The 26,754-nt window shown below is 41.9% G+C and overlaps 1 protein-coding gene across 1 annotated transcript; it reads left to right on the forward strand.

Moving 5' to 3' along the window:
- Positions 1–18,117: 18,117 nt before the first annotated feature.
- LOC122659266 (F-box protein At5g07610-like) lies at positions 18,118–19,122 on the forward strand. The gene has a single exon (XM_043854398.1). The coding sequence runs from the start codon at positions 18,118–18,120 to the stop codon at positions 19,120–19,122; it is 1,005 nt and encodes a 334-aa protein (XP_043710333.1).
- The last annotated feature ends 7,632 nt before the right edge of the window (positions 19,123–26,754 follow it).

Raw genomic sequence — 26,754 nt, forward strand, 5'->3', positions numbered from 1 at the left:
TTAATTTATTGATATGAATCTAAATAAACTGAGGACAACTCATTATGGTTACTTTATTTTCCTGGAGCTTTGAGAAGTAAGATTTCCCATACCAATGACAGAGACAATGTAACCTGCTCAGAATTCAGTCAGGTCAGCTTACTGGAGTCTGATGACCAAATACCCGTCAGCTGAGTTAGGGGTGAGTTTTCCTTTATACCTATATGGCTATGCTATGTCACCATCTAACTTGTTTAGTTTCAGTGCGAACATTTTTTTGCTACATGGCTATGTAAATCTTTGAGAAATGGTTTAAAAGTCACTTTTGGGCAGATGGGCCTCTTATGGTTGAGATGGAGTGTAGACTTGTCACAAGGCCAATCTATAGGCTAATAACCCTTTTTTTGTTTGTTTGAGGGGGAGGGCTGGGGGTTGGTGAGGTACTTGTGCCTAACCTAATTATCGAAGGATTGGAAGATCAGCTTTGCATGTGGACTGTGAAGGCAGGATGGAGTGAAGGGCAATTTCTTGTGTTACGTTTGGATTGTGAGAGTTAAAAACTCCCTTTTACTCAGGTTTGTTTCTTGACGATTTAAGATAATGCTTAACATAATTGTTAGATTAGATTCCAAATAACATACTAACCTCCCATGATTAATCAGAATCCACACAAGTTTAGTTGGAGATCTGAATTGCAATTAGTCATGAGAATCAAATTATGTAAATAACATATCCAACTCCTATAGTAATGTTGGACTGTCTTCATCATCCAATGTGAATCAGGTATCTCACAGCTGTTCAGATTCTTGAGGGTGTAAAGAGAAGCTTATTATTTATTCAGAGTGAGAATTTAAAATATGTTAAACCAGAGCTTTCGATGATCCCGAACATGCCTTATAAAATTCTTATTAGCAAAACCAGTGGATAAACTCGGTATTATACCCAGGGTTACAGCCTCTTGAAGGCTTCACCATGAGGGCAAGACCTCATTGTTTTTGACCACTTCTATGGCCAAAAGAAAAATCTGGAGAGTGAGATATGTTTACTAAAAACACACATGAAAGATGAAAAAAAAAAAAGGTCACTTGATTTGCCTAATTAGGGCATCATCACCCATGCCTGTTACTTGTAGTTACTGATGAGATAGATCTAACATGAGGCATATTTGGATTGATCAGGCATGTTACACATGCATTGCTCATGAGTCATGCACTCATGCCTTCCCAGTAGTAGTAGAAGTTAAAATAGGAAGGATTACAAAGATGACAAACATAACAAACAAACTGTTTTCCTTTCTGTAATCAACAAGAGAAGGATTACACATGACTTCACTGCCTCAAGAAATAATCTTTGGAGAAATTCTTCCTTGAGTACTAGCCAAAGTCTATTGTTAGATTCAGGTGTGTCTGCAAGCTCTGGTGTGATACTATTGCAGTTCAATGGTTCGTGCAAGCCCACCTCCGTAGATGGAAATCTCAAGCCCCCAGAAACATAGTTTTTCCTTCTTGAACTCTGAAACCAACGAAGAGTTTGAAATGTGCTTAGGAAAGTGCTTGGAGGAAGAGGATGCCTTTCTATCTCTGAGGGCATCTTGTAAATGTAGAAAGGATCTTCGAGCAAAGATATTATGGGTACTATTATGTTTGTAATCCCATCATTAGACGTTCCCTTAAGCTTCCCATTCCTCCATCCCAATGGTTTGGGGTCTTTGGGTTAGCCTATGACCCTAAAATCCGACAGTATAAGGTTTTAAGTTGGTTTTTGGTTTTGGACATAATGGTTGCAACTGCATGGTGTTCACCTTGACTGATGATAGTTGGTGGGGTTACACACTTTCAATGGATCATTGAGATGTTGGAGGGAATTGGGTCTGTAGGTTACAAAGATTTGCTCATCCTGTTTTTGCAAGAAGAAGGGGATTGCATTGGGTTGCATTCAATTACGAGCTTAACGAACCTTGCAACATTTCAATGGATGTGACAAGGGAGGAATTCAAGAAGATTAAACTACTGATATTCGAACAACCGTGTAATCATCGAACAACCATCAACTTTGGTGGGGTTGAAGGAATCACTGTAACTTGCGCACTCAACGTTCATCCCCAACACGTACCTGTTTGGTTCTACATCCTTATGGGTTCTAGAGGATGACGGCGACAAGAAACAGCACCCGGTTTAGACCAAGTTATGCTACATTGAATGTGGTGAATGGTGATTGTGATTGTGATAGTTGTCTTAAGGTTGATAAATTTGTTTCTTATGATACAAGCATGCTCTTAGTTCCATGGTTAATGGTTATTAACAAAGATAGAGTGCGATATATGGGTTCTTTTTCTGAAATCCATGTTAATAGTTTTTTGAGTTGGGATGGATTTGAAGAAACATTAAGATAAGACTTAAAACTTTCAAATACATCATGAATATCAATGTCTTCCTTGCTATTCGTGTCAAGCTTTTTTGTTTTTTTGGATGAAATAACAAAGAGTAAACCATTTATACATCCCCTGCTTTTTAAAACCTTACTTTCAAACCCTCTGGGACTAACAGAATACCCATTCCGTTAGGTTGCACTTGTTAAATGATGATGTCAGCAAGTCATAAATTTGTAAAATACCAAAATACCCTTATGGAGATAGGAGTTTACTATAATACGCTTTTGGATAAATTAGAGAGGTGGAGTAGAGTATTTGGTGGAGGACGGTTGCAAAGACACCGGAAAAGAGGGCGGTGACACCTTTAGTTAGGACGATCTTGATGCCAATGGCGATGGAGTCCATTCTTGGTGGTGAAAATGGCGGTGGAACGTTTATGACGCCTGGAGTGGCGGCTGAAGATGAGGCATTGAAGGCGAAAGTTGGACGGAGAGTCTGAATTGCGGACATGGGACTCTCCCTGGAGGCTGGAGTTGCATGTGGACCTTGATGAAGTCGAGTGGGTGGGTTGAACCCCCTACAATAATCGAAGCGATCCCTCCTACTACTAAACCTTTGAGACCCATCTCGCAATCCGAAAGATCTAGGTTTGATTTGATTCAACTAATAACCCGAGTTTCCAATAACATTGGTAGTGTTTCTTGTGGTTTCTTAGGGGAAAAAAATCCTCGACCTGTTTCACCTTTTTCTATTGTTCTATGTTCATATTTATATTTTTCGATCTCTCGCGAGCCACAAAAATCCTATGTTACATAGTTCGAATGGCCAACAGAGCTTGAGAGAAGCCGGATTAAAAAACCTTTAATTTGGCAACAACATTGGCGTTGGTTTCATTCTTCAAGCCTTCGAATCAGGTAAGTTTTTCTTCAACCTCTGGTAAAATCCATGGCCTTACCAAAGCTCAAATGTGCTTGAAAAAAAATCATAGAAATCATTTCGTCTTGTGGATTCTCAAAGAGGATCGTCGTTGAATCCATGGTTAGACGTTTTGAGACCTGATGAGACAGCTTGGGGAGAAAAATCACCACTGAGATGCAGAAGCTTCATCACCACTGAGTTGCAGTGTTCTTCTTTCCAACGTTACTTTCTAATCTCGAGCCTTAAATTGTTATTTCAAGGTTGGAGATGTAATAAGGGTACAACAGTCATTTTTAGCTTTGGCTAATTTGGAAGAAAATGTACAAAGACTATTTTGTTCTTTTACATTGTAAAACTAACACCTAACTAACACCGTAAGTCTTAGGGGATCTGGAAGTAAGATTTTAAAAAGTAAGGGGTGTACAAGTCAACGGGACAAACCTAAGGGGGTGTACAAGTAATTTACTCAATAACAGAAGATAAAATTAAATTGGACCGAGATTCCCTCCACCTACTCACAGTGAATGGGATCCCATTCACCGTGGGCGGGAGAGGGCTGGAAAGGGTATCAGGAGGGTATTTTAGAACATATTAAAATCCTAGGAGGGGTTTGTGAACCCTAGGATGGTGGGTGGACCACTATGGGTGGAGGGAAACTTAGTCCAAATTAAAATAACAGAGAAGATACAAAGTCATAAACATCATTATACCTATCACACCTCCACCTATTTAAGGGTGTAAGTTTGGCCTTGTTGGCCTGGGCCCGTCTTGAGCCTGAATAGGGCTTGGTTGGATTTTTCAACCTTGAGGAGGTTTAGGGTTGAAATTTTTAGGCCTTGGGTCAGGGTCAGGGTCTGGTGGGGTTAAGGTTGAGGCCTTGGGCTAAGCCCAGCCTAGCTCGGTTTGACCCTGTGTTAGGTTATACTTTACAATTTATTGTTTAGTATCTAATTATGTATTGGTTCACCAAAAAAAGGCTGATTATCTATTGAACGAAAATTATTTATAATTTTAAGATTGAGCTAAGTTTTTTAACCTAAAGAATAATCTAATAGTCAATTGAATATGAAACAAACCAATACCCAATCACATGCGTCTCATTTATTTAATGCATAGGACAATGTAAATGTCAAAAAAATAGGGCAAGTCAGAGCCAACCAGGCCCTAGCAAAAATTAGTGTCAATTAGGGCCGGGCTGGGCTGGGCTGGGCTGAGTCCGACAGGGTTGGGCGTGGGTTGAGATATCTTAGCCCCACCTAGGGCCGGGTTGGGCTTAGATTGAGCTAAGAGGACTCAGGGTTGGACTAGGATTTTAAAAAACCTGGCTCAACCCGACCCAGTTTCATCCCTACACCTATTAGTTTTAGTTCGCGTCTTATGGGAATAATACAAGCACAACACCTAAGGGTGTCAAATTCAAATTGGACCGAAAACCGAAACCAGGACAAACAGAATTGAAAACACACCCACAGAGTAGCAAACAACATATGTGCCCACACAAAACCCCTTACCAAGCAAATAAAGATAGAGAAGGAAAACAACCCCCACCTTAAATCTCTATCACATGCATATCTAGTCAATAAGAAAAATCGCAAACAAACACTCCAATAGACAGTAAAAAACACATTGAAAGGCATGAAGTTCAGGAAATAAAAAATGGAAGATATTACCGAACGAAGGATCGGGTCTCCTACAACACAACCTTTGCACCTCATCTCGAAGCATTGCTAATTTTCGCCAATCGATTCTTCATGGAGGAATGATGTGAATCCTCCTCCGTCATCATTTCATACATCAGGGTTATAGGGTTGGAAGAATTATGAGGTATAGGGTTAGACCGAGAGAGTAGATCTAATGAGAACCATCAAAAGACTTTGAATTTTTCAAGAGTAGAAGATGGTTCACAAGTTTGATGCTTCCGTTGGTGAGAGTCAAGAGGCAACTCAGAAGTTGGACACGTAGGAACAGACGACTTAGGCATGTAGGAGTAATTAGACTCGGTTTTGGACATAGACAGAAGTAGGACTAGATTCAACTTTAGAACACCCAGATGCCGATGGAGAAGGATCATCACAGGGAGTTACAACTAGAGAATTAACAGACAATAAAACATAAACCAATACTATTAAGTAAAGCACACCAATGACAATTACTATTAAAGCAATACATTGATTAATCTTATAAGGGGAAATTAGGGGAAATTACTATCATCCCCCTATACACACTTATATTTATTCAAAATTGGCTTTATTAGTCGATTTTCTGATGATAATATCTGGAGATCTGATTGTCAAATTTTGACGAGCCATATATTGTTGGAAAGGTTATTTTGATTACTATCCAATGATGTAGAGATTAGATACAAATTTGGCTAGCAACATAGTCAAAAGTGTATTCAAAGCAGGGGACCCACATAACAGTAATTCATAGGAAACGATGGCCAAAGAGTGTCATCTTTGAACCAAGGCTAGATTCGGGCTTGAAATGATAAAATAGAGTTATCGTAGAAGTTTCGATCAATTCTGATAAGGTTTCGAAACCCAAGTCACACCAGAGGAAAACAGTCATTTTCTACCATGTAATATTTGAGAGCAGTGTCAGACTCAATTAATCGTCTTGAGGGTCCTCTAGGGTGAAAAAAATTACACCAAGGGGTGTGTATTTATTGCATCAGATGATACACACTTCCGACGTCGGCCTCAAGCCATCACATGTTAGCCAAGACCTCCAAAATGTTGGCAGCCTCTATTATGGAATCCTGACATCCAATGCACTCTTAATATGAAAAGTGGATTAATCTACGTCGGCGAGGTTTCAATTGATTCCGAAAAAACTCACCCAATGTCAGATGTCTATGTGAAGGATCATTGATAGGTCTTGACACCAAATTAGTTATGTCTGACATAAAAAGGTCTACACTGATGTCGGTTAGTGAGTAATTGACGTTGGCCAAGGACCATTCAATGCTGGTTGTCAAGTATATGAATCACCAAGAGATCCCAACATTTATTGCCATCTGTATGGAGTATAATATGATTGAGCTAATGCTAGTAGATCACCACCCGATGTTGATAGAGAATCATCAGACGTTAGAAATATTTCATCCGACATTGGTGTCACCCTTTTCTAATATGATTTAGCCAATGCTAGTAGATCGCCACCCGGTGTTGATAGAGAATCATCCGACGTTAGAAATATTTAATCCGACGTTGGTATCACCCTTTTATTGTAGCAAAATGGTCCTGAATTAGGGTTCTTTTGAAAAAAAGAAAAAGAAAAAACACTTGTGGGTATAAATGACATCCAACCTAAAAGCCAAGCTTTAGGGTGGAGATGCCCTTTCAAGGTCATAAGCCAAACTGTCGCACACTGCCTGACTGATGTGGGACTAAACTTCTCCCATTCCTAACCATGAAGCACATTCACTGCATCAACTCCCCCCCAGCTTTGGGCCATGGGCCCCACATGGCCGGTGCACGAACAACCCGCTTTGATACCACTTAATGACGTCCAACCCAAAAGCCCGAGCTTTAGGGTGGAGAGGCCTTTCCAAAGTCATAAGCCAAACTACTGCACACTGCCCGACTGATGTGGGACTAAACCCCTCCCATTCCTAGCCATGGAGTGCATTCATTGAATCAACTCCCCCAGCTTTGGGCCATAGACCCCCACATGCTTTAATACCACTTAATGACGTCCAACCCAAAAGCTCGGGCTTTAGGGTGGGGAGGCCCTTCCAAGGTCATAAGACAAACTGCCGCACACTACCCGATTGATGTGGGACTAAACCCCTCTTATTCCTGGCCATTGAGCGTATTCATTGCATCAACTATCCATATAACAAGAATGGATAAAAATCAAAGCACAAACTACTCAAATGCGTCCATTCATCATAATAAAAAGGAGAAAGCAAAAGATTGTGATATCAGTCAATCAAAATTTCATTAAAGTGAAACTCTCAAGTTTTTTTTTTATTTTTTATTATGAAAATAAAGATTGTATTAAACAAGTTAAGGGGTTGTGTACATCCGTTTGCCATCAGGTCTATGCTGCCTATACAATTGAAAAACTATAGTAGAAAAGTTTTCGGTAGCCTCTTCTAGGCCAAAAAACAGAGATATGATGTTCCAGGGTAGAGGGGATGGGGATTGAAAAGTTAGAAAATAAAAAAGTTTCCTATTGCATAACCAGATCTGCCTAAGATTGATGTTCTCTCTCTTTGCCCTCTCCCATCCTTGCCAAAGTCCAAAAAGCTCCGCCTCTACTGCATCCTGTGTTGTAAGTCTACCTGCATCTATTAGGACACTCTGACCATCTATCAAAATATAATAAGTCAACGTTGTTAAATTAAGATCTGATTCATAAATTCCTGCGACCAACAAATCAGATATGTCCAAATTAAAGTTAGCAAAGTTAGGGACAGTTTGTACTAAAGGGGTTGAATGGGTAATGACCGAATTCCTTGCGGGGGGAGTAATATCTAAATCTGACATCCATCTTAATACCTTCTTGATGACCAACAAAGGGTCAACTTTAACATTGCACATGATAACTTTGTTCCTTACATTCCATATAAAGTAACAAGTGATAATGAAAACAGAAAAAAACCAAATTAACGAACTATTATCCAAATCAAGGGAGCCAGGCAAAGATGCAACAAGGTGGAGGAAAGATGGGGCAAAGAAATGCTCAGTTCTCAGTCCAAGAGGACCAGAAGCCCAGACACGCTTAGTCCAATCACAAGATAAGAATAGATGCCAGATGGACTCAACACAAGAGCCACAAAGAACACATTGAGGCTCGACGGCCATCCATTTGGAAAGGGTGCCTCTGATAGGGATTCCTGCATTTAAAACACATCAAAAAAAAAATTTTAAAACGGGGGTGAATGTTTAGTTTCCAAAAAAACTTCCACCACTTGGATATCAATGGGTTGAGAGGACTAGAGCTGGAAATGAAACGGCCATCCTTCTTTGTGGAGAAACATCCATTGTTAGTTAAAGTACATCTCCAAGAATCTTCATTCTGTGAGAAATTAAGTCTAAGAATGGCATGCACAGATGAAGGTTGGAAACAAGCAAGCAACTTTAAACGATCCCAGGCATTATTATGCATTAACTCACAGACAAATGTAAAATTAGGGGAAGGATTAATAACCTGGGGGGAGAAGTTAGCTGATGTGGATGGACTCCACGGATCATACCAGCATGAGGCAGACTTACCATTCCCTATGAGGCGATAAGTTATGCGCTTCAAGTTTGGAAGCACCTTGGCAATTTTGTTCCAAGTCTAAGACCTTTTTTTGTGGATAGTCTTTGGGTTAAAAATAGAAGATCTAAGGAAGTGTTTAGCCTTCAAAACTCTGGTCCAAACAGAAGAGGGTTCAGATAGCAATCTCCAGCCTAGTTTGAGTATTAGAGCTTTGTTATGGACCATGGATTTTCGCAATCCTAGGCCTCCAAAGGCTACTGCTTGCAGATTGTATCCCACCCAATTAAATGGCATTTTTTTTTTCACTGGGGTCATTATTCCAGAAACTTAGATAGATGCTGTCCAAGTCCTTACAAGTTCTTTGTGGGAGGAGAAAATGAGACATGTAAAAGGATGGGGTGGATGTCAGGACTGATTGGATCAACACTCATCTTCCTGCAAAAGAGAGGAGGCTAGCTTTCCAAGAAGAAACTGTCAAGTTACATCCAATTGTTAGTTACAAAAATTACAGAAACAAAAAGGAAAGTCTAAGACTCTTTGTCAGACTCACTCTTGTAGAGCTCCTTTTTTAGGCTTTTGACCTTCTTCTTGTAGCTCTTAATGTCGTTGTTGGATCGAATACAACCCAAGAGGGACGTGAATTGGGTTGTAATTAATTTAAACAATATATAATATAAACCCAAAAACATTTCAATAATCACACAACGGAAAAACATAAAAAATAAATAAGCAACAAACATATTGAGTGCCATTAGTGGTATTACCAGATGCTTGGAGTAAAGTATGTGCAAGAGAGAGATTGGAGAGGGAGACAAAGATACACACAACCAATTTAAAGTAGTTAGGATCCAATTGATCTTACATCCCCTACTTTGATCACAAACCAAGGATTTAATCCACTATTTAGGATCTATTTTACTAGTAGGAATCAAGCCCTTCACCACTAAATCGCAATTCTTTGGATTGAGCAACTGAGACACACATGCTAAGGATTTCCTACCCAGGCCACACATGTCAATGATTTTCTCCACAAGTACACACAGTATAATGAGTTACACAAGCTCCATGATAGCAAATGACTTCTTCTTCTTCAAGCCTGTAACTATACACACTTTAACCTCAGATGATCAACACAAGATAGAACTTCCAAAGAGAATGCCTATATCCACTTGATATATTCAAAATAAAGAAAATGAGTAAGAACCCTAAACAACAAAAAACCACTATTTATTTATTTTTTCATTTTTTTCTATAAAATGGTTTGGGAGGAATGCCTATATCCACCCAAGAGAATCAAAGATTTTTTATTAAACTTGAAAAAACTCTCTGCACCAGCCTCCACCCACAAAGTGATCCCCCTTTGTATATGTTTAGTTTTTTTCCCCCCATAGAGAGTGTTGCGTCAAGAAATCGTCGAGCGGTCCTGCGAGTGCCGTCACCTGCAAAAGGACTAGGAGGTCACTAGAGAGAACCGGTGTGGTTCTGGCCTAGGGCTCTCCGATGCCAAAGTGAGATCTCCTGAGCAAACAGATGAATAGAGATTATTCAAGATGGATTGAGGGTGTGAGATACCTCCTCTTTTATAGCGGTGCATGGCGGAGTGGAGAGTCCCTAGTTGATGTGGAGTCTTCTTCGTAGATGGAAGAGTGAGCCACGGAGTGGATAGAGTCCCTGAGTAGCAGGGCTCCTCCCTGGTTGGATGTCTTCTCGTGAGACTTAGTGTCCCAGTAGGGTTGTGCTTCTTAACGGATAGATCCTTCTACCTGGTAGATAGGGTCCCTGGTGCTTGAGTCCATCTAGGTTACATAAGTGGTAGGTGAGGGCCCGGAGCCTTCGTGGTGGTGTGTATCTTGTTGGCGACGTGGTGGTCATGTAGTCCAGCTCATACTTGCACCCTGTCGAGGTCCCAACTCTTCAGTGGATAAGGCCTGAGGGGGAAGGATGTGCAAGTCAACATTGGCCCAAGGGGGATGACGTCCAAGTGTGGGTGACGCCCTAGTGGGTGGTGCCCAAGTGTGGGTGACTCCCTAGGTGGCGCCCAAGTGTGGGTGATCCCCCAGTGGATCTCATGCTGTCGGTGTCCGGGTGATCTCCCGCTGTTCCAGGACACGTGGTATCTTCTGATAGGTTGGGATGATTTGTGGTTCATCATTTGCCCCCCACTCTCTTGGAACAATGTGCTCAAGAGAGTCCTCCATACACTTGTAAATTATCCAGGGGGTTGGTAGCAAATAATTTCTCTCAAGGGGTAGGTCTACGAATTGGGGGGTGAGGGAGAGGTTGTGGGTTCAAACCTCTCCTCTCACATCTTTTTACCTTTTCTTTTTTTATTTTTATTTTTATTTTTATTTTATAGAGTTACACATTCTCCTTTTTCCCATTCACTTTCCATTTCCACTCATTTCCTTTTTTCCTCTTGTCTTCTTCTTTTCACTTTTTTTTGTCTTTTGGCTCTTCTCTCCACCTTGTTTTTTGTCCCTCTCTTGGTGTGCCCCCCCCAAGTGTTTGTCACATGTCCTCCTTTGCCCATTAGCCTTGGGACTTGGTGTCTTGTGGCTTGCCTTTGTGGTGCTTTATGGCTTGCTTATTCGTCGCCGTCCGGCGTCCGTCGCGTGCCCGCCTGTCTGATGCGCTCGTCGCTCCCGTTGTGCCCCGTCGCACCCACGAACCTATCACGCCTATCGCGCCCTATCCGTCACACCCATCGTGCCCACGATACGACACGCTAGTCTCGCCCATTTTGTCACGTCCGTCGGCCCTTGTGGGTCACGCCCGTCGTGCCCGCTCTGTCACGTCCGTCGCGCCCCTTGTGCGTCACGCTCGTCTTGCTCGCCTTGTCACGGTCACGGTCACGGTCCAGGCCACTATCACGATCATGGTCCAGGACACTGTCACGGTCATGGTCACGGTCACGCCTGCCTGCCATCGTCGCGCCCACCTTGTCACGGTCACGGTCTCTTGGTCATTTTTCTCTCTTTCTTTTTTTTTTTTTTTTTTTTTTGAGGTGTCTTTCCCTAATCAGTTCACATGTTGGTGGTTACAGGTTGACATCCCTCTTCGGGCATTGGAGATTTGTTGCTCCGAGTAAGTAGCTTGATCCCTCCTTCTTCATTCATGTCCTCTCCTGACAACTCTGATCCGGCCACGGCCCCGCTTGAGTCTCCTGGGGGTCTTTGTCTGGGTCCTCCCCTGCGGGTACTGCCTTGTCACTACCCTCTCCCCCTGCCAGTGATGGGGAGGAGGAGGTTCCTAGAGGCTCTGCCTCTGGTGTTAGTAGGGGTTGTAGGGTTCCCCGTGCTTCGTTTGGGGACCTTCACAGTATGTTGGCCCAGACTGCTAGTGTCTTGACCGCCTCGGACCTAGCTTCCATCAGTCACGAGTTCCATATCTCTCCTGAGATCGTTCTTCGTGTCCTCGGTCCTGACGATCGTGCCTACTCCCATAGAGTGGACGAGGTTTGCCTTTACCGTGTTTTCTTCACCTACGGTCTTTGTCTTCCCGTCTCCCGCTTTGTGGAGTTGGTCTTGGAGTATTGGTGCCTTACCCCTGGGCAGGTGGCGCCCAACTCATGGCGGATTATTTTAGGAGTGCATGTGTTTTTTGCCCGGGCGAGGTGTGCCGCCACTGTTCCCCTATTTTCGTACTTCTATGAGCTGAGGAGGGGAGATGACGGGTGTTACCATTTCACCGGTTGTGTTCCCAAGGGGGCTCTTGCTACATTTGATCCTATTGCAGGAATTACCGACTCGGTGAAGCGTTGGAGGGATCGCTTCTTTTTTGTTACGGTCCCTCGATGTGCGTTGCGGTCTACCTGGGAGGCCGTTGATATCAAGGGTGTGAACCGCCCTCTCTCGCTGAGTGACTTTGAGCTCGACACCCTCCGGCAGTGCCAGGGACGTGATCCATTTGACGTCCATCAGTTGGATTCCGAGGCCTTCTTATGCCTCTGGAAGTTGAGTCCTGGTAAGATTTTTCCTTTTTTGCTTGCATCCACGTTTATCTTCTAATTTGTCAGCGGTTTGACTTATCCTATGGTCTTAGTTTGATGTTGTTATGTAGTGAGTATACGGTCGGACCTTAACGTTTACCGGTCCCGCAGGCGGCGGAAGGGGTCTTCGATCGTTCCTCCTGAGAGTGGTTCTGGTTCTGGAGCTGCTGGTGTCGACGTTCCCTCGGTCCCTGCTCCTTCTCTGGCGGTCGCTGGGACCAAGCGGAGGGTTGGTCCAGACTCTTCCAATGTGATGAGGTCCGACGTACGTGTCATTTTTCCATGCTCTTCTTCTTCTGTCGTTGCTGCTTCGGGACCTCCTGCTCTGCTTCCCACTGTTGCTCCCCCAAGGCCTTCTACTCTATCCCCCTCTAAGGGGAAGGGGGTGAGTTCTTCTTCGGTCGGCACGGCTGTCGATCCGCCCGTCGCTTTGTCGCTGGTGCTTTCCTTTGACCTTGAGGAGGGTGCTACACTGTCTGGGCAGGGCGTGCCCCGGGAGTGGTTGGATAAGGGGAGGCTCCCTGTTGTGAGTTTAGCCCTACAGGGGCTTAGTGACGCGTGTCTGGCACAGACCCTCTATCATGACATGGCCTCTGTGAGTTATTCTTCTCATTCTCTTTACGTCATTGCCTCTCTTGTACTTGGGGTGTTTACTGTCTGCTATGTTGGTGATAGGTCCAGCACCGTGTTACTGAGGCGATGCTTCGACTGGAGGGTCATGCCTTCCGTGAGATCCAGATAAAGCGTGCACTGCGGAACGTGGAGAGGGAGCTTCAGGGGCATACTACTGCCCGCGAGAGGGCTAAAGCACGCGCGCGGAGTGTGTCGGAGGAGCTCGAGGTGGCGTCTGGGAAGCTTGTGGTGGTGTTTGAGGAGCTCCAAGTCACGTCTGCTGCGGCGGCCGAGAGTTTGACTAGAGTCTGTGCCCTGGAGGAGGAGGTCCGTGCGTTGAGGGAGAGTCGTGAGGTTGAGCTGTCAGTGGCTGGGGAGTGAGCTGTGGCTGAGTTTCGGGGGTCTCGGGCGATGATAGACTTGTTCCACGAGAGTACCCAGGACGTATATGAGGAGGGTATCCATGATTTGGCGACTCATGTTTTGAAGGAGACCCCTGGCTATAATTTCTCGAGATTCTTTGAGTTTGTCTCGGTGCTGTCTGTGATGACTCACGCTCCCACTGGGGATGATGCTGTTGTGCTTGGAGCAAGTGCAGTCTTGCCTGAGGAGACCGTGGCCTTGCTTGAGGAGAGCGTGGCCGTGCCTAGGGAGAGTGTGGCTCATCTTCTTGAGGACGATATGATGTCCCCCACAGGGTCCGACGTGACTCCTCCCGTCGACGCCCCATGATTTTATATATATTTGTGAATAGCGAACCTTTGAGATTTTGAACTTGGTTGTACCTGTGATTCTCGTCACTTGTAGTAGATTTGTTTTCCTTCTACTTGCCTTCTTGCTACGTAGGATCTTGATGGTCTTCGGTCCCTGGCAGTCGAGGGATGCAGGTGGTCTCCTGCCGTACTGGTTGTCGGACCTTGGTGGTCGTTGGGCCTGGGTGGCCTTATGCCGTGGTGGCCTACGGGCCTTGGTGTTCAGTGGTCCTGGGTGGCGTTATGCCTTGGTGGTCATTGGACCTTGGTGGCATTACACCTTGGTGGTCAGCGGACCTTGGTGGCCAACGGGCCTTAGTGGCATTATGCCTTGGTGGTCAGCGAAGCTTGGTGGCAGTATGCCTTGGTGGCCTACGGGCCTTAATGGCATTATGCCTTGGTGGTCAGCGGACCTTGGTGGCCTTACGCCTTGGTGGTCAGCGGACCTCGGTGGCATTAGTAAGGCCTTGGTGGTCAGCGGACCTCGGTGGCATTACGCCTTGGTGGTCAGCGGACCTTAGTGGCATTACGCCTTGGTGGTCAGCGGACCTTGGTGGCATTACGCCTTGGTGGTCAGCGGACCTTGGTGGCATTATACCTTGGTGGCCTACGGGCCTTAGTGGCATTATGCCTTGGTGGTCAGCGGACCTTGGTGGCATTACGCCTTGGTGGTCAGCGGACCTCGGTGGCATTACGCCTTGGTGGTCAGCGGACCTTGATGGTAGTCAGCCAACAAGCAGGAGTAGACAAGTGTATCCCAATTTCCCAATATAAGTTTCAAATAAAATTTTCAAATACCTCTTGAAATTCCAAATCTACTGTGTATCATGACTGGCTGCCGACTCTGCTACTGCTACTTGGCCGACTGGTGACTCTGCTACTCCTACTGCTGCTAGTGTTTCTCTTACTGGTAGTACTTCTTTAGGTGTTCTGAGTTCCAAGTGCGCTCTACCTTCTTGCCCTCCTGAGTCTTCAGGCGGTAGGTCCCTGGACGTATCTGCTTGAAGACTATGTATGGTCCTTCCCAGTTGACTGATAGCTTTCCTTCTTTCCTTGGCTGGGAAGCACTGGCCCTTCCCAGGACCAGGTCTACCTAGTGGAACAACCTCTCTCTTACCCTGGTGTTGTAGTATTTGGCGGTTCATTGCTGGTAGGCTACATTCCTTAGGAGTGCTTTCTCTCAGACTTCATCGATGAAGTCTAGGTTCGCCCGTAGTCCATCAACATAGGTACGCTCGTTAAAGTGTACGACTCGATCAACGTAGGTTCGCCCGTAGTCCATCAACGTAGGTACGCTCATTGAAGTGTATGACTTGATGGGACATAGCGAGGACTTCGACTGGTGCCAATGCCTCTATGCCATATGCCAGGCAGAATGGGCTCTCCCCTGTGGGTGTCCTGACCGTGGTCCGGTACGCCCACAGTACACTTGGTAGTTCCTCGACCCACTTCCCCTTAGCACCCTCTAGCCTCTTCTTGACCCCTTCTAGTAATGTTCTGTTGGTCACCTCCACCTGACCATTGGCCTATGGGTAAGCTATCGAGACAGGCCGATAGTCGATGTTGTAGCTCTGACAGAATGCCTTAAACTTGGGGTTATCGAACTGTTTGTCGTTGTTCGATACTAGGATTTGTGGCATGCCGAATCTGTAGGTGACTTCGTCGCGGATGAATTTCTCCATTTCACTCTCTGTTATCTTGGCCAAGGGCTTAGCCTCGACCCACTTGGTGAAGTAGTCAATGGCAACGACCAGGTACTTCCTGTTTTCTGATGCTGCCGTGAAGTCGCCTAGGATGTCCATCCCCCACATGGCAAAGGGTATGGGGTTGAGGATTGATATCAGTTTGGTGGCGGGTAGATGGGGTACTGGGGCGAACAACTAACACTGCTCGTACTTCCTGACATATTGTATGGCCTCCTCTTGCATTCGTGGCCAATAGAGTCCCTGGCGGAGGACCTTGTAGGCTAGGGCTCGTCCTTCCATGTGGCTGCCGCATATCCCCTAGTGGACTTCTGCCAGGGCGTACTCGGATCCCTTGGGCCCCAGGCACCGGAGTAGTGGTGCTGTGACGCCCCGCTTGTATAGCACCCCATCCAGGATGGTGTACTTTGCAGCTCTCATCCTTATTTTCTTTGCCTCGATCTTGTCTTCTGGTAAGACATCATTCTGCAAGTAGTTGAGTATAGGGTCCATCCAACTGGGCCCTTCTTCGATGGCATTAACCTGCTTCTCTTGGTACGTTGGTTCATATAGTTCTTCAATGTACACCATCCCTGCCAGGTTCCGGAATTCATCATTGGCTAGCTTGGATAGAGCATCAGCAGCGGTGTTTTCGATCCTGGGAACGCGAACCATCTCGAACTTCACGAGCCCCTCGATCAATGACGGGCATGTGCTAGGTATGCCGCCATTCGCTCGTCCTTTGCCTCATATTCTCCATTCACCTGGTTCACTACGAGTTGAGAGTAACTCCGGATGGATAGGTGTGTTACTTGGATGGCCTTAGCCACTCAGAGCCCAGCCAGTAGTGCTTCGTACTCTGCTTCATTGTTTGATGCCGGGAAGGAGAATCGAAGTGCATACTGGATCCGGAATCCCTCGGGGCTGGTGAGTATGAGGCCTGCCCCACTTCCTGTTGCATTACTCGAACCATCCATGAACGTCGTCCACGATCCGCGGTCCTGTTCCTCTGGTTCCTCTTCCTCTGGTTCAATTTTAGATAGGGTGTACTCGACAACGAAGTCCACTAGAGCTTGACCTTTGATGGCTGTCCGGGGTTGGAACCTGATGTCGTGTTCACTCAGCTTTACCGCCCAGGCCACCAGTCGCCCAAAGACGTCTGGCTTATGTAGCACCTTCTGGTAACTTTTTGAGCTTTTCAAATTTGGCGCTTCATCTGATCTACCGCGTACGAATTCCTTCCATGACTTAAGTTTATTCCGGTTGTGTTGAACGACTATATAGAGTATAATTTTCTTTTTCCGGTGCAAACCTAGAATATAGCTTTATATTTATACAAATTTGGGAAAAAGAATGATAACCGGTCACGTGTAAGGGTGTCAAAACATAAGCTGAACCGGTCAAACCAATCTGATCAGATCCGATTGGTTTGGTTTCGGTTTCTATTTATGTCATTATTTGGTTTTGCCTCAGTTCGGGTTAAATTGGCAAATTCCCCGATTAGCTTGATCGATAGGACCGAACTGAACCAAACCAAAACCTGAAACTGACACAAACCCTAAGAACGCTGCCTAATCCCTATTGAAAACCAAGTCCATACTCGTTTTCCAAATCGAATCGAATCGAATCGTGTTGAACCCAATAACACAAACTGAAACCAACCCATGCCGGCCTTATTGGCTCGGCTTCGGTTTCCTTAAAACACACCGAAATCGAAAAAACTGAACAGAACCACCTGATTGACACCCCTAGTTGCGTGGTTCCTGTTTTTTAGACACTACACTATGTGAAATTATCGCTCAGCTACCAGTGAACTAAAAAATATCAGTCAATCAAATGCTCTTGTATGTGCTCTTATTGGTCCCCGCATTGGTGCGGACGTCACATGATTAGATAGCAATCTCTTGCCCATACAATTTAGCAATGCCACGTGGAAGCATGATGTAGCAAATTCCATCCATTGAATATCTAAGTAATGCACCTTTCTCATTAGTCCCAGCAGCCCTCTTCGATGTCTTTCAAAAATTTAAAATAATTTTATTGTGCATGTCATTTGGCCAATTCTATTTTGGCTGAAATTTGACATGAAAAAAATGGACGGACCGTAAGATTTACTTGCTCACAAAGTTTAAGCCCCACCAAACCTTTCATATGGCAGTATTTGTCTGTTCTCAACATACTATAAGAATCTTACAATGACATTTGAAAACCAAGTTGCTTGTACGTTAAAATTATTGACGTGTAAAAGATTGTCTATAAAGGCAGCGGCCTTAAGAATGCATTTATTAAAAAAAAAAAAAAAAAATGTAAAATCATGAATATAAGCCAAAAGCTATGTAGGTAGACTTGGTCAAGAATATCCTTCTAAGAAGTCAATAAGCATGCCTTGTTTCTACCTTTTATAAATAATGAAAGACTACCTGAGTTAACGAACCAAATGTTACCGTTTATGAACAAGAAAACATAAAGGCCTTAAAAAAGGTTCATTTGGCCTCAAGAAGAATGATTTCTCTTCCCCATGAAATCATTTTTGGGGAGATACTTCCTCTAGTCCCTGCAAAATCTCTTGTTAAATTCAAGTGTGTGTGCAAGCTCTGGTGTGATATGATTTCTGATCCTCACTTCGTTCGTGATCATCTCAATCGACTCAAATCTCAACCATTCAGTACTACTGGTATCCTAACCCGAAGTTCGATCAACAAAGGTGATTATTCATTCATAGATCCTCAAACAGATGAGAAGTTCGACTTGTGCTTAAAGAAGTGCTTGGGAGAAGAAAATAGTTCCCTATCTTTGAAAGCTTCTTGTGATGGACTACTCCTTGTCCATACAGAAAGAATCATGGAACATCGATACGACGGTAACTACTATGTTTGTAATCCTATCACTCGACAATTTTTTAAGCTTCCTATCCCTCCTTCACAATGGTTTGGTGCCTCTGGATTGGCTTATGATGCTAAGAACCAACATTATAAGGTGGTTGGTTGGTTTGGAACCGGCGACAATGAAGGCTGCAAGTGTATGGTGTTCGAAGTAATACCAAATATGATGAATCACAACAATGAATTATCGTTTGCGTCGTCATTGAAATCATCATGGAGGGAATTGATTGTACCAAGAGGGTGTAGATTACAAAGATTTGGTTGTCCAGCTTCAGTAAGAGGGGCATTGCATTGGGTAGCATTCAATCATGACTACAATGAACATTGTATTATCTCAATGGACATCACAAGAGAAGTTTTCATGGAAATTAAATTGCCAAGGTATGAACCGATCAATCGAGTTTTCACCTTAATTGGATTGGAAGGATCACTATATCTTGCGCAATCTTCATTTGTTCGTAATACATATAATCTTGGTTCTACTTTCTTATGGATTCTAGAGGATGATTTGGAAAAAGATCAGGTCTGGACCAAGCTATGCTACTTTGAATGTAATGGTGGTGGTGGTGGTGGAGATCATGGTTCAAAGATTCATAAATTTGTTTCTATTTATGACACTAAATTTCTTCAGGATCTATGGTTGAGGGTGATTAAGAGGGATAGGGAGACTTATATGAGTTCATATTTTGATATCCATCTTAACAGTCTTGTGACCTGGGATACTTGAGCCTTGAATAAAGGCTAGCTAACATATCACAAAATTCTATTACTTTTAGAGAGAGGGTAAGGGTAAGGGTAAGGGTAAGGGTAAGGGAGGGAGGGAGGGAGGGAAGGGGGGGGGGAGTGTAGTATTCTTCTTGTAGTTGATTTTAAATGTATTAATATGCCTATGAAGAAGAAATGTTTAATTCTGCCATAGTTTAACATTGTTAATTATTTTCTTAGCAAAAAAAAAAATATCAATTGCATCTTGCACTATCAACATGCATGATCCCAATCAATTAAAATATGAAATCACGAGATAAGCAAAAAAATTGTTCCTTTGAAAAAAGAAAACCACCAATGGCCGCCACCACCACCACCACTACCACCATCAAAGTTGATAACCATCAGTGGCCTTGCGACGGTGCTTCGTCAACGTCTTTTACCACTAAAGAACAATTTTTTTTTTATTATTAATAATCCGAATAAAAAACAAATTGAAGGATCACACAGAGAAAGAAATTATTGGAGGCTTTCCCATTCAGAAAAAGGCTCTGATAAGATTGAAGAGATATTTTATACATCTGGTAGATGCGAAACGAATCGTTGCAATCGATGAGAGAAATCATTCAATCATCAAAACAAAACTAGGTTTTCGATTGTTACTCACAAATGCAAAGCCTCCACGCGATCTTAGTACTTTCGCAATGAATCCTACGCACACATACAACTTTGAGTTCCCTTAAATTCAAGTTCCCTATGATCATTGGGTTTTTACCAAAACCTTAATCACTCACTCGCAGAAAAAGAGAGAGCACGAAATTACTGGAGAAGGCAGAGAACCGTGGTTACTATGTTGCACAACAATTGGTGCTACTTTGAAACATCCTTTCCCTTTTTTTTTTTTTTATTAGTTAATAAGTAAAATCTCCTCCTTATTCATTCTCACTACCTTATAATAACCATGAAGGTTTTAAAGCTCAGGAATCACTTAGGGGATTAATCTCCATATATCTTGATTCGAATTGACCTGGAAACGTTACCAATAAAAAATTTGTCCTGGAATAGGTCAGACTCGGCATGACTCGGTCAAACTTGATCACAACTCGGTTATAAAGAATCTCAGTTTGAGTTCATCTTTCAAGAAGCATTTTCTTGTCTTCTTCTTTGACAGTCTTGGAGGTACAATTGAGAGGACCAAGTCCTGGGGTGCCTCATTCCCAAACAGAGAAAGAGTGGCAGGTAGAAAAGAATATCTTCTGGAAGAGAAAGAGAAGGTAAAGGCAGGTCAAGCAGCAATCACCTAATAAGATTCATTTTTTTAATGGAAATTAACAAATAAAATTAAAATAAAAAAGTGTCTAAATCATTTTGAACAACACCACATAATTTCAAAGAATGGACTGTTTTTATTTTTATGGTAAAATTTCAAAGAACGGACTTTCAAAACAGTTCTATATCCAACTGAACCAAGTTATCTTTAATAGAATGCGGTCCATAAGTTTAAACAAAAAGGACATTACCAAATGAAGATTAAAGTTATCTTTAATCAGAATGTGCAGTCCATAAGTTTAAACAAAAATGAAATTACCAAAAGAAGTTTAAACAATTCCACTAGCCAGTAAGGGTGAAATAGGTCTGGGTTGGGCCAGGTTTTTTAAAACCTTAGCCCAACCCAGGAACCCTTTAGCTTAGCCCAAGCCCGCCTTGACCCTGACTCAGGGTCTAAAAAACTCAACCCAGACCCAATCCTTTCGGGCTTAGCTTAGCCCAGCCTAGGCCTACCCTGATTGACCCTGGTCGGGCTGGGCTGGGCCGGGTTGGCCCTGATGTTTTTTTTGTCATTTTTGTCATCCTATGCAATAAAAAATGTGAAACACCTGTTCTTTAAATCATAGCACTATATGCCCAAATAGGCACAACGAATCAAATAATATAGTCCCCCAATTTCAAGAACAAAAATATTAAGAGAAAGAAAGTTAAGGGTCAGAAGAAAAAACCTTATACGCCCTTTCCTAGTCCTCAACAACCCAATAAGATTGATCTTCAACTGGAAGAGGTTTTGCACTTAAAAATGCTGGGCAGAACATAGACATCATAATTTTTTTGGCCATTTTACAGAATTGGATTTTGCTTATGGGTGATATGTTGAATGTCTCATCAAACTCTGTGATAGAGTTGTCCTTTTGAGGAATGAGAGTTTGGGTATAGGAATGACTCTTCACGATCAATTCCAATTGCTTTTTTAAGAAGTTGCACACATATGTTCATTTGTATTTGTGCTCTTTTTTTTATTATTTTTCTTTGGTCTTGCTCCAATCAAAGTTTTGGTTTGGTTCTAGTTTGTATCAAAGTAGTATAGCAATTCGAATGAATCTGTCCTGATTCTCAAATGGAACCAATCATAGGAACATGGACTCCCTTTTCAATTGAAATTAGGTAACCAGAAGCACAACTCTCACAGCTGAAGTTTTTTTTTTTTTTTTGATTCCAAATTGGAACTAATCGAACTAGAAGCATAGTTTTAATTCCAGGAACCCAAATAGCATTCATCATGACTATATAACATATATAGATAATGCACTTATGGTTTTACCTCAAGAAAACACAAAGGTGCTCCACAGCCTCCACTACTCCGTGCTCTTGAGTTGTAGAAGCTAGAAGATGAGATTGGGAGAGGAGTTGCAGAAGCTAAAAACTGAGATTGGGAGAGGAAGTAAGGCGTAGGCTTGATGATGAATCCTTAAAAAACTGAGGATTTACCTCAAGGAAATGCAGAGGTGCTGGGACTTGGGAGAGTAAGGCATAGGCAGGTAGGCTTGATAATGCAAGATTGCAAATAGTTCATTCATCGGCTGGGACGTGGGAGAGAAATGACAAATAAAAATGAAATCTTAAATGTCAAATAAGGGGATATAATGAAACATTGAAACCTAAAGACTAAAGGCTAAAGCCATAAAACCATATCATAAAATTAGATAAAGTGTCATTCACTATTGCACTTTATCACATAAAATGTCTCCATAATTTGAATAACAAGTCTTTCTCTATGTTGTTGGATTTATTGAAGAGAGGTCTGTCGCAAGATTTTTTTTGGGTTGAAGCTCTGCCGCAAGATAATACTTTACCGAAGTCTATATATGAAACAAATAAGGTAATTAAGACTTGAGACTCAGGTATAACAATATTGATGCATGTTCGAACGATTGTATGTTGTATTGGAAAGAGACAACTAAACTTGAGTCTTGTCTCAATTGTGGCAGATCAAGGTATGATTCCAAGAAGTCACCAGAAAAAATATTACACCACTTCCCTTTGATGAGATGGCATAAAGAGCAGCGTTCAGATGATGGAAAAATACGTCATCCTGCAAATGCGAAAGATTGAAAAGTTTTTGACAAACTACATCCAACTTTCAGCGAAGATCCTCCGAATGTTAGACTTGGCTTGGCAAGTGATGGCTTTTGTCATTTTAAATCGTTGACTTGTAAGCACAGTACATGGCTTGTTGTTGTGGTGCCATATAACTTGCCACCATGGGTGTGCATGAAATAAACATCAATTATGTTAATATTGCTAATTCCAGGTCCTTATGTGCCCCTAAATGATATAGAAGTGTATTTACAACCTCTGATAGATGGGTTGAAGGTATTGTCAGATACTGGTGTTGAGATATATAATTCATTTAAGAAAAAATCATTCCATTTATGTGCATGCTTTTTATGGACCATTAATGATTTTCCCGCTTATGTTAATCTATTAGGATGGAGCATTAAAGGGGCATTTGCTTGTCCTTGTTGAAACCAAGAAAATATGTCAACTTGGCTGAAACATGTTAGTAAACATTGTTACCTCGGCCATTGTCGGTTCCTCGACCAGAATCATAAATTTTTAAAGAGATAAGAGATGGTTTAATGGTCATGTAGAATTAAGGAAAACACCTCAACCACCTTCAAGCACTGTTGTATTAACTCAATTGGAAAATTTCACGTTTTCTGCATTTGGTAAGGATCCAAATAAGAAGAAAAATCCAAGCAAAAGAAAGAGGGTAGGAGGAGGTCCACTAGTGTTGCCACTTAATTGGAAGAAACAAAGTATATTATTTGAATTGTCTTACTGGAAAGATAATCTAATACGCCACAATTTAGATGTAATGCATGTAGAAAAAAATGTTTACGACAATGTTTATAAGAGATTATTGGATTTGAAAGATAAATCAAAGGATAACACCTAAGCATGTCAAGATTTGGTGAAAATGAACATCAAGCCATCTCTACATCCACAAAGGATTGAGGGCAGTAACAAAATGATTCTACCTCCTGCAAGCTACACAATGTCTAAGAAAGAAAAAGAGCTATTCTGCAGAGCTTTAGAGGGGTTGAAATTCCTTGAAGGTTATGCTAGAAAAATATCACATTGTGTGAATGTGAAAGAGAGGAATATTTCTTGGTTGAAGAGTCATGATTGCCATGTTTTAATGCAATAACTCTTTCCTTTAGCCCTATGGGTACATCTAACAAAGAATGTTAAGTTAGCGTTACTTTTGTTGTCTAGATTTTTTCGTGGATTAGGTACTAAGGTTGGTACAACAGAAGATTTTAAAAAACCTGAAGCACGTATCGCAGAAACATTATGCCATCTTGAGAGGATTTTCCCACCTGCATTCTTTGATGTATAGTTCATTTACTGATCCATTTACCACGAGAGGCATTGTTCGATGGACCACTGTAGATGGATGTATCCTTTCGAAAGGTTAGTCCGAAGTCTTAATTCACAACTTGTTATGTTTGTATTGAATTGCAAAAGTGTATGAAATTAAGTTCAAGAGTGTGTGAACATAGGTTCAACAAGACTCTTAAAGACTACATACGTAATGCTAGTCAACCAAAAGGATCTACCGCAGAAGGATATGTTGAAGATGAATGTCCTGACATTTTGTTTCAGGCACTTCGAAGGTCTGGAGACTAGGTTAACTTATTCTACAAGGAATATTGGTAGTGGAGACTAGGTTAACTCGTCCAACGAGGAATATTGGTTATCTTTAACGAATGCAAATATCCATAAGTTTAAACAAAAAGGACATAACCAAAAGAAGTTTAAGTAACTCCACTATCCACCCATCTTGTCGATCCCTGAGTCAACCATCTAACCAAAACTTATCACCAATCCACACTTATACTCGACAAAATCCTTATCCCAATACTGGTTGCAGCCCTTACAAAATGTTTGTGACTTTCGTTGTCAACAGGTTCTGTAAAATTCCATAACTTACTATAGTAGAGTGAAATTTAAATTTAAAGATAACAATTGAAGCCCATCCAGCTGTAGATGTATGAGAGTTAAAAACAACATCACATATCAATATGGGTATTGCCTCGAACGGCACAACCAAATAATCTATTAGAGACATATGCTCCTTACACCCCAAAGCAAGGGCTGGAGTAGGGGACTCGTATAAATTTGACCAGGAACATAGCCAAAAGTGTGCTCAAAGTAGGGGACCCATATAACAGTAATTCATGTGAAATGATAATCAAACGGTGTCGTTTTGGCACCAAAGGTTATATTCGGACTTGAAATGATAAAATAGAGTTATCCTAGAACTGTCGATCAATTTTGATAAGGTTTAGAAACCCAAGTTACCCTAGGGGAAAAACAATAATTTTCTAACATGTGATATCTTAGAGCAGTGTCAGATTCAATCCATCATCATCTCGAGGGTCCTCTAGAGTGAAAAAAAATTATTGTCTACACCTAGGGGTGTATTTATAGCATGAGAATCCCTAGTGGTGGTGCTTGGCCTTCAAAATCCCAAAAGAAATGGATAAGAAGGATGTAGAATCATTTTCAAATTGATAAATTGTCATAACCAACGTCGAATTCCTTTTGGGCGACGCTCAAAGATAACTTTTCGACGTTGTTAAAGCATCAGATGATACACACATCCGACGTCGTTATCAAGCCATCACATGTTAGCCAAGACCTCCAAAATGTTGGCAGCCCCTATGGAGGAATCGTGACATCCAATGCACTCTTCTCAATATGAAAAGTGGATTAATCGACGTCGACGAGGGTCCAATTAACTTAAAAAAAAAGTCAACTGATGGCAGATGTCTATGTGAAGGATCATTGATAGATCCTGACACCAAATAGGTTATGTTTGACATAAAAGGTGTACACTGACGTCGGTTAATGAGTAATTGACGTTGGCCAAAGACCATCCAATCCTAGTTGTCAAGTATACGAATCACAGAGAGATCCCAACATTTATCGCCTTCTGTATAGAGTATAGTATGACTGAGATGCTAGTAGATCACTCCCCGATGTCGTTAGAGAATCATCCGATGTCAGCAATATTTTATTCGACGTTGGTATCATCCTTTTACAATAGTAAAATGGCCCTATTTAGGGTTCTTTTTGAAAGAAAAAAAAACACTTGTGGCTATCCATATAACAAGAATGGATAAAAATCAAAGCACAAACTATTCAAATGCATTCATTTATCATAAGAAAAAGGAGAAAGCAAAAGATTGTGATATCAGTCAATCAAAATTTCATTAAAGTGAAAATGTCAAGTTACATCCAATTGTTAGTAACAAAATTACAAAAAGAAAGAGAACTACAAAAAAAAAAAGAAAAAAGGAAAGCCCAAGACTCTTCGTCAGTCTCGCTCTTGTAGAGCTCCTTTTTCAGCCTTCGTTCTTCTTCATATAGCTCTTAATGTCATTTTTAGATCAATGCAACCCAAAGAGGCATGAGTTGAGTGTTAACTAATTTAAACAATATATAACATAAACTCAAAAACATTTCAATCATCATCCAATGGAAAAACATAAAAAATAAATAAGGAACAAACATATTGAGTGTCATGGATGGTATTAGCAGATGCATGGAGTAAGGTATGTGCAAGAGAGATAGGAGAGGGACATAAAGATACAGAGTGGTTCAGATCCAACTGATCCTACATCCACTATCTTGATATGGACAAAGGATTTAATCCATTATTTAGGATCCCTTTTACTGGCAGGAATCAAGCCCTTCACAACTAAATCACAGTCATCGAATTGAACACATGAGCCACAAATGCTAAGGATTTTCTACCCAGGCTACTTAGCCCAATGACTTCCTCCACAAGTACACACAATACAATGAGTAACTTAAGCTCCAATATAGCAAATAACTTCTTCTTCTTCTATAAGCCTGTACCTGTACACATTTCAAGCTTAGATGATCAACACAAAATAGCCCTTCTTAAGATAATAATCGTGTTAGCTTTGTTCACAATGATATACTCTTGTTGATCTTCTTCTTGTCTTACATATATCATAGTCAAATGACTCAGCCTATATATAAGCAACAAATTGTCTGTTGGAGTCAACAAAACAAGTTGTTAGAGTCAAGCTTAGTTTTCCTTTTAAAATATTTGAATTTTCTTTTCATTTTTAAGAGAAAACTACCTATTGGAGGTCCATTTTAATTTCAAATCAATTGGCAGTAATAATTCATTTTGATCTCAAAAAATCAATCTGTATTTTCCAAGAAAACTAGCTGTTGGAGCTCCTTGACATCAATGGATATGTTTAGGAATCCTACTTAAGTGGTTAGAGTCCAAGTGGTTATTAATGGTTATTCAAAATCTTACAACATTAACTGCATT

The sequence above is a fragment of the Telopea speciosissima genome, chromosome 4 (assembly GCF_018873765.1).
Source record: "Telopea speciosissima isolate NSW1024214 ecotype Mountain lineage chromosome 4, Tspe_v1, whole genome shotgun sequence".
Taxonomy (NCBI): domain Eukaryota; kingdom Viridiplantae; phylum Streptophyta; class Magnoliopsida; order Proteales; family Proteaceae; genus Telopea; species Telopea speciosissima.